This window comes from Oncorhynchus kisutch, unplaced genomic scaffold (assembly GCF_002021735.2).
Source record: "Oncorhynchus kisutch isolate 150728-3 unplaced genomic scaffold, Okis_V2 scaffold634, whole genome shotgun sequence".
Lineage (NCBI taxonomy): Eukaryota > Metazoa > Chordata > Actinopteri > Salmoniformes > Salmonidae > Oncorhynchus > Oncorhynchus kisutch.
Genome location: NW_022262579.1, coordinates 377,678 through 386,104, shown reverse-complemented (window position 1 = coordinate 386,104; position 8,427 = coordinate 377,678). Strand labels below are relative to the sequence as shown.

General features: G+C 46.8%; 1 protein-coding gene across 1 annotated transcript in view; it reads right to left on the bottom strand.

The window, feature by feature from the left end:
- LOC116360850 (vegetative cell wall protein gp1-like) overlaps window positions 1–8,148 on the bottom strand; it is a 22,110-nt gene extending 13,962 nt beyond the window's left edge. The window contains exons 1-2 of the mRNA XM_031815799.1: window positions 7,974–8,148; window positions 861–1,307 (exon numbers count right to left, since the gene is read on the bottom strand). Coding sequence (XP_031671659.1) covers window positions 861–1,082 — 222 coding nt within the window. The 5' untranslated portion in view covers window positions 1,083–1,307; window positions 7,974–8,148. The remainder of the gene's footprint in view (window positions 1–860; window positions 1,308–7,973) is intronic.
- Between the last annotated feature and the right edge of the window lie 279 nt (window positions 8,149–8,427).

Here is an 8,427-nt window from a genome sequence, read left to right as displayed (position 1 = left end):
CAGTAGGGTCCTGTTCTTCAATAAGCCCTGTGGAAGGAGAACAGGCCATCACACTGACTGTGGAGCAGTAGGGTCCTGTTCTTCAATAAGCCCTGTGGAAGGAGACCAGGCCATCACACTGACTGTGGAGCAGTAGGGTCCTGTTCTTCAATAAGCCCTGTGAAAGGAGACCAGGCCATCACACTCCCTCACTTAGACCATCCTCCACTCCCTCACCTAGACCATCCTCCACTCCCTCACAAAGACCATCATCCACTCCCTCACTTAGACCATCCTCCACTCCCTCACCTAGACCATCCTCCACTCCCTCACTTAGACCATCCTCCACTCCCTCACCAAGACCTTCCTCCACTCCCTCACCTAGACCATCCTCCACTCCCTCACCTAGACCATCCTCCACTCCCTCACCTAGACCATCCTCCACTCCCTCACCTAGACCATCCTCCACTCCCTCACAAAGACCTTCCTCCACTCCCTCACCTAGACCATCCTCCACTCCCTCACCTAGACCTTCCTCCACTCCCTCACCTAGACAATCCTCCACTCCCTCACCTAGACCATCCTCCACTCCCTCACAAAGACCTTCCTCCAGTCACTTAGAGTTCATTCTCTAGATTCCCTGGTTATGATTAGTTCCCTGGATTCCCTGGGTTAGCATTAGTTCCCTGGATTCCCTGGGTTAGGATTAGTTCCCTGGATTCCCTGGGTTAGGATTAGTTCCCTGGATTCCCTGGGTAAGGGTTAGTTCCCTGGATTCCCTGGGTCCTCATTCAGGTACAATATCAAAGAGAGTCAGACCATCCTCGCTCAATGACCCCCCCCCCCCCCCGCCCCCCCCCCACACACACACACTGCCTCACCAAGACCATCCTGCAGGAGTTATGTTGCTGTGGCACACTGCGAAACGATGCCCCTCTGGGCGGAGCCTGGGTGTGGCTGTGGGCATGTCCTTGTCCAGGGGGAGGCAGCGCTCGGTGAGGAGGGGGAGCAGGTGGTCTGGGCTGTCCTGGTCCGTGGGGAGGCAGGGCTCGGTGAGGAGGGGGAGTAGGTGGTCTGGGCTGTCCTGGTCCAGGGGCGGACATAGGGGACAGGGACAGGGACAGGGGGACGGGGTGACTGAGGTGAACAGGAGAGCACTGGGGTAGTCGTCGCTGGCTGTGGGATGGGTAGGGCTGTCCAGGGGCGGACGTAGGGGACAGGGACAGGGGGACGGGGTGACTGAGGTGAACAGGAGAGCACTGGGGTAGTCGTCGCTGGCTGTGGGAGGGGTAGGGCTGTCCAGGGGAGTGTTGGTTTTGGGGAGGAGGCTGTGGAGAGACGGGATGCAGAATCACAGACACATCAATCAGAAACAGGGTCATATTCATTAGTACACACTGTATCAAAATGTGTTTCAATGGAAATTGAAAATGAGCGTTTCTTATTGGATAAGTTCAGGTAGTCCCTCCCTGTTTCAGTGTGTTTTCTTCCATTTGGTGCCTAATGAACAGAACCCAGAACAGAACCAGACCAGAGCAGAACCTCCTGGAAGTCTGTTTCATATCATCAGCTGTCATGTCAAATCTCCATCCTTCTACCTCCCCTCTCCACTCCTCCTCCTCTCCTTCATCTCGTCTCCACTCCTCCCCCTCGCCTTCATCTCCTTCTCCACTCCTTCCCCTCTCCTTCACCTCCTCTCCACTCCTCCCCCTCTCCTTCACCACCTCCACTCCCCTCTCCACTCCTCCTCCTCTCCTTCATCTCATCTCGACTCCTCCCCCTCTCCTTCACCTCCTCTCCACTCCTCTCCCTCTCCTACATCTCCTCTCCACTTCTCCAACTCTCCTTCATCTCCTCTCCACTCCTCCCCCTCTCCTTCATCTCCTCTCCACTCCTCCCCCTCTCCTTCATCTCCTCTCCACTCCTCCCCCCTCTCCTTCATGTCCTCTCCACTCCTCCCCCTCTCCTTCATCTCCTCTCCACTCCTCCCCCTCTCCTTCATCTCCTCTCCACTCCTCCCCCTCTCCTTCATCTCCTCTCCACTCCTCCCCCTCTCCTTAATCTCCTCTCCACTCCTCCCCCTCTCCTTCACCTCCTCCCCCTCTCCTACATCTCCTCTCTACTCCTCCCCCTCCTTCATCTCCTCTCCTCTCCACTCCTCCCCCTCTCCGTCACCTCCTCCCCCTTCTCCTTCATCTCCTCTCCACTCCTCCCCCTCTCCTTCACCTCCTCCCCCTCTCCTTCATCTCCTCTCCACTCCTCCCCCTCTCCTTCATCTCCTCTCCACTTCTACCCCTCTCCCTCATCTCCTCTCCACTCCTCCCCCTCTCCTTCATGTCCTCTCCACTCCTCCCCCTCTCCTACATCTCCTCTCCACTCCTCCCCCTTTCCTTCATCTCCTCTCCACTCCTCCCCCTCTCCTTCATCTCCTCTCCTCTCCTCCCTCTCTTCTCCATTCCTATCCTATCCTCACACTGTTATAAATCACAACATTTCCTCTAGTCCATTAAGCATTCCCTGGGTTAGGATTAGTTCCCTGGATTCCCTGGGTTAGGATTAGTTCCCTGGATTCCCTGGGTTAGGATTCGTTTCCTAGATTCCCTGGGTTAGGGTTAGTTCCCTGGATTCCCTGGGTTAGGATTAGTTCCCTGGATTCCCTGGGTCCTCATTCAGGAACAATATCAAAGAGAGAGAGAGAGAGAGACAGGGGAGGGGGGGGTCACAGTCACAAACACCCCTCTCCCTCATAACACTGAACAGCTCCTGACCTGGCCTGAACCCTGCTCACATCAAACAGACCTCTCATCCTCTTACCTCCTCTGAGTCCAAAATGGCACCCTATTCCCTACACTACAGGACTGGACACTAAAACCAGACACTACAGGACCAGACACTACAGGACGGGTCACTAAAACCAGACACTACAGGACCAGACACTACAGGACCAGACACTACAGGACCAGACACTACAGGACCAGACACTACAGGACCAGACACTAGAGAACGGGTCACTAAAACCAGACACTACAGGACCAGACACTACAGGACCAGACACTAGAGAACGGGTCACTAAAACCAGACACTACAGGACCAGACACTACAGGACCAGACACTACAGGACGGGTCACTACAGGACCAGACACTACAGGACCAGACAATAGAGAACGGGTCACTAAAACCAGACACTACAGGACCAGACACTACAGGACCAGACACTACAGGACCAGACACTAGAGAACGGGTCACTAAAACCAAAACCAGACACTACAGGACCAGACACTACAGGACCAGACACTACAGGACCAGACACTACAGGACCAGACACTACAGGACCAGACACTACAGGACCAGACACTACAGGACCAGACACTAGAGAACGGGTCACTAAAACCAGACACTACAGGACCAGACACTACAGGACCAGACACTACAGGACCAGACACTACAGGACCAGACACTACAGGACCAGACACTACAGGACCAGACACTACAGGACCAGACACTACAGGACCAGATACTACAGGACCAGACACTAGAGAACGTGTCACTAAAACCAGACACTACAGGACCAGACACTACAGGACCAGACACTACAGGACCAGACACTACAGGACCAGACACTATAGGACCAGACACTATAGAACGGGTCACTAAAACCAGACACTACAGGCCAGAAGGTCATATGTCCCAAAATGTAACACACGTCAACTTTTTCCTTTTATCCTGCCTGAGTTCCTTCGCCTGAGTTCCTTCGCCTGAGTTCCTTCACCTCAATACATCAGTTCTGTTTCAGTTGAAATCACTCAATCACTCAATCACATCCTGCCATGTCAACAACAAAAATGTATTTGAGTTATTTGAACTTACAGGGAACTGATCGATTCAATCTGAATCTGAACTGAAGCTTTGTAATTCACCTGAATATAACACTCTGTTGTTGTTAACGTATCAGCCTGAATATAACACTCTGTTGTTGTTAACGTATCAGCCTGAATATAACACTCTGTTGTTGTTAACGTATCAGCCTGAATATAACACTCTGTTGTTGTTAACGTATCAGCCTGAATATAACACTCTGTTGTTGTTAACGTATCAGTCTGTCACCTGAATATAACACTCTGTTGTTGTTAACGTATCAGCCTGAATATAACACTCTGTTGTTGTTAACGTATCAGCCTGAATATAACACTCTGTTGTTGTCAACGTATCAGTCTGTCACCTGAATATAACACTCTGTTGTTGTTAACGTATCAGCCTGAATATAACACTCTGTTGTTGTCAACGTATCAGCCTGTCACCTGAATATAACACTCTGTTGTTGTTAACGTATCAGCCTGAATATAACACTCTGTTGTTGTTAACGTATCAGCCTGAATATAACACTCTGTTGTTGTTAACGTATCAGCCTGAATATAACACTCTGTTGTTGTTAACGTATCAGCCTGTCACCTGAATATAACACTCTGTTGTTGTTAACGTATCAGCCTGAATATAACACTCTGTTGTTGTTAACGTATCAGCCTGTCACCTGAATATAACACTCTGTTGTTGTTAACGTATCAGCCTGAATATAACACTCTGTTGTTGTTAACGTATCAGCCTGAATATAACACTCTGTTGTTGTTAACGTATCAGCCTGAATATAACACTCTGTTGTTGTTAACGTATCAGCCTGAATATAACACTCTGTTGTTGTTAACGTATCAGCCTGTCACCTGAATATAACACTCTGTTGTTGTTAACGTATCAGCCTGAATATAACACTCTGTTGTTGTTAACGCCTGTCACCTGAATATAACACTCTGTTGTTGTTAACGTATCAGCCTGAATATAACACTCTGTTGTTGTTAACGTATCAGCCTGAATATAACACTCTGTTGTTGTTAACGTATCAGCCTGAATATAACACTCTGTTGTTGTTAACGTATCAGCCTGAATATAACACTCTGTTGTTGTTAACGTATCAGCCTGAATATAACACTCTGTTGTTGTTAACGTATCAGTCTGTCACCTGAATATAACACTCTGTTGTTGTTAACGTATCAGCCTGAATATAACACTCTGTTGTTGTTAACGTATCAGCCTGAATATAACACTCTGTTGTTGTTAACGTATCAGCCTGAATATAACACTCTGTTGTTGTTAACGTATCAGCCTGAATATAACACTCTGTTGTTGTTAACGTATCAGCCTGAATATAACACTCTGTTGTTGTTAACGTATCAGCCTGAATATAACACTCTGTTGTTGTTAACGTATCAGTCTGTCACCTGAATATAACACTCTGTTGTTGTTAACGTATCAGCCTGAATATAACACTCTGTTGTTGTTAACGTATCAGTCTGTCACCTGAATATAACACTCTGTTGTTGTTAACGTATCAGCCTGAATATAACACTCTGTTGTTGTTAACGTATCAGCCTGAATATAACACTCTATTGTTGTTAACGTATCAGCCTGAATATAACACTCTGTTGTTGTTAACGTATCAGCCTGAATATAACACTCTGTTGTTGTTAACGTATCAGCTTGAATATAACACTCTGTTGTTGTCAACGTATCAGCCTGTCACCTGAATATAACACTCTGTTGTTGTTAACGTATCAGCCTGAATATAACACTCTGTTGTTGTTAACGTATCAGCCTGTCACCTGAATATAACACTCTGTTGTTGTCAACGTATCAGCCTGCGGCTTTGAAAACCCAACAACAATTGACTAGATATCAATATTCCCGGTGTGTGTCACGGAAAAATAAATCAATTTATTCTTCTAACAAGCATCTTTCACTGCGCGACCAGAGCGGGGTTTCTCTCAGCAGAGGTCCATTATGCCATTATGTACACCACCTCCGCTGGGCGCCCAACATTTAATTGGATTTGAATTAGCTGCCGTTTGTGTGAAAATAACATATCACACAGGGAGATAGAGGGAGGGAGAGAATAGGATGGAGAGAAGGATGGAGAAAGAGAGAGAGCGAGAGTGAGAGATGGGGGAGAGAAGGATGGAGAAAGAGAGAGCGAGAGGGAGAGATGGGGGAGAGAGAGAGAGAGAGAGAGAGAGAGAGAGATGGGGGAGAGAGAGAGAGAGAGAGAGAGAGAGATGGGGGAATGATGGAGAGAGAGAGAGAGAGAGAGAGAGAGAGATGGGGAGGAGAGAAGGATGGAGAGAGAGAGAGAGAGAGAGATGGGGGGAGAGAATGATGGAGAGAGAGAGAGAGTGAGCGAGAGAGAGAGAGATGGGTGGGATTAGCTGTTGTTGTGTTCGAGGAAGCCAGTGGGGGGAGAGATTGAAAGAGGAGTGTCGTGTCTTTGGTTATGCCGGATTAAGTGATATGACATGCTATTCTATAAAATCCTTTCTCCGTAATTAATATTACCTGATTGAGCTAATCATGTAAATGTAATTAACTAGAGAGTCGAGGGACCACAAAATAATATTTATATAGCTGTTATCTTCCGAATAAGCTCTTAAAAGACCTAGTAATATTTTACATCAATAGCAGTCAATTTTCATCGTCACCTTAATTCAGTCTCATCTGAAAGTTGTACATTCTTAGTTATCTTCACGAACCCTGGCTAACAAGTTGAAGTTTTAATTATTTATTTACTAAATACCTAACTAATCACACAGAATTACATATTTCAAAGAATGAATCATACCTTGATTACAAATGACGTCATAAAGGAAAACGTCCCTAGCGGGCGGAACAGATATGACAGCTGGTTACACAAAAGAAAGGGGGCTGGGTTTGAGTGAAAGAGCGGGAAGAATGAGGAACAAAGGGAGAAACTGTGCTATTGTAAATACAGTATCTTATGCATTCTAAATTACCGCCACTTTGGAAATGGAAAATGCGATGAATATTTACTCTGAGCTGCGCTTCGGTAGGTTGGTCGTAGATGGAAGGCCGTGTTGCCAAACCGAGTCCTTTGTCCTTTGAAGAATGTCTCTGGTGGTCAATTGGATACGTTGTAGTAACGTCGTTGTGTGATAGACAGGTTACTCTGTCTGTTCTTTCCTAGCCTGCTTTTGCAGCTGCTGTTGCTAACGGCTAAGAGGTATCACTTCTATAGTGAATAAGAGTTCAAAGTTCATACCATTCGCAACCAAAGCTCACGCTGAGGTTGGCTTAGTTCTGTAGTTGACATGTTAGTCCTTTTAACAGAGGCTGCAGACCTCACGTACTCGGAACAGGAGGTTATATTGTCGTAAAGGTATAGGTATAGGAATGGTATAGGATGTAAGGTATAGGAAGGGAGAGGAGGGCGTGTTTGAAAAGTTTTATAACCCATGTCCCTTCACAAGGGCGGGCCACTGATTGAGCAGAGCCCTAATCTCTCATTTGGAAGCTAAAATTACATCTCTTCACCAATAATTTTATATTCAAACATTTAAATTGAACAACAATTTCATGTGAATCCGATAACTACAATGTGCAGACTTTCCACTGTAGAGTTTAAGTCATCTTGTCATTGATGAGAATGTCTCAGATGACAACTGAACTGACATCAGATTCATTAAGTACCACTGCATATGTTCAATTGGTCGGATTACCAGAATATGGTTAATTTCCTCCCACCTTCTGATGTTCCCAGAATCTCTATGGTAACCAAGGGGTTTTCAAATTTCACATCAGTAGGGTAGAGAGAGGAAAAAGGGGGGAAGAGGTATTTATGACTGTCATAAACCTACCCCCAGGCCAACATCATGACAGTATGGTATTGTATGGTACTGTAGGTATTTATGACTGTCATAAACCTACTCCCAGGTCAACGTCATGACAGTATGGTACTGTATGGTACTGTATGGTACTGTAGGTATTTATGACTGTCATAAACCTACCCCCAGGCCAACGTCATGACAGTATGGTACTGCATGGTATTGTAGGTATTTATGACTGTCATAAACCTACCCCCAGGCCAACATCATGACAGTATGGTATTGTATGGTACTGTATGGTACTGTAGGTATTTATGACTGTCATAAACCTACCCCCAGGCCAACGTCATGACAGGAGGTAGAAGAGAAATGAACCTTGGAGATGCTGCTGCTGTGTTTCTGTCTCTGTGGCGGTGTCTGGGCTTGAGGCTGGCCACGTGGGGAATCTCTATGGCTTGGACCGGAGGATCTGTTAGGCCCCACCGACCTGTGACACAACAACAGATTTACACTTTAAAAAATGGGCCTTTTATAAATATGAAATACACAAGATCAATCCCCAGATGTGAATTTGTTTAAATATCTTCAACTCAATGGGTTGACCGTGCTACTTTAGGAGACGACTGGCTAGGGGTTGACCGTGGTACTTTAGAAGACGACTGGCTAGGGGTTGACCGTGGTACTTTAGGAGACGACTGGCTAGGGGTTGACCGTGGTACTTTAGGAGACGACTGGCTAGGGGTTGACCGTGGTACTTTAGAAGAGGACTGGCTAGGGGTTGACCGTG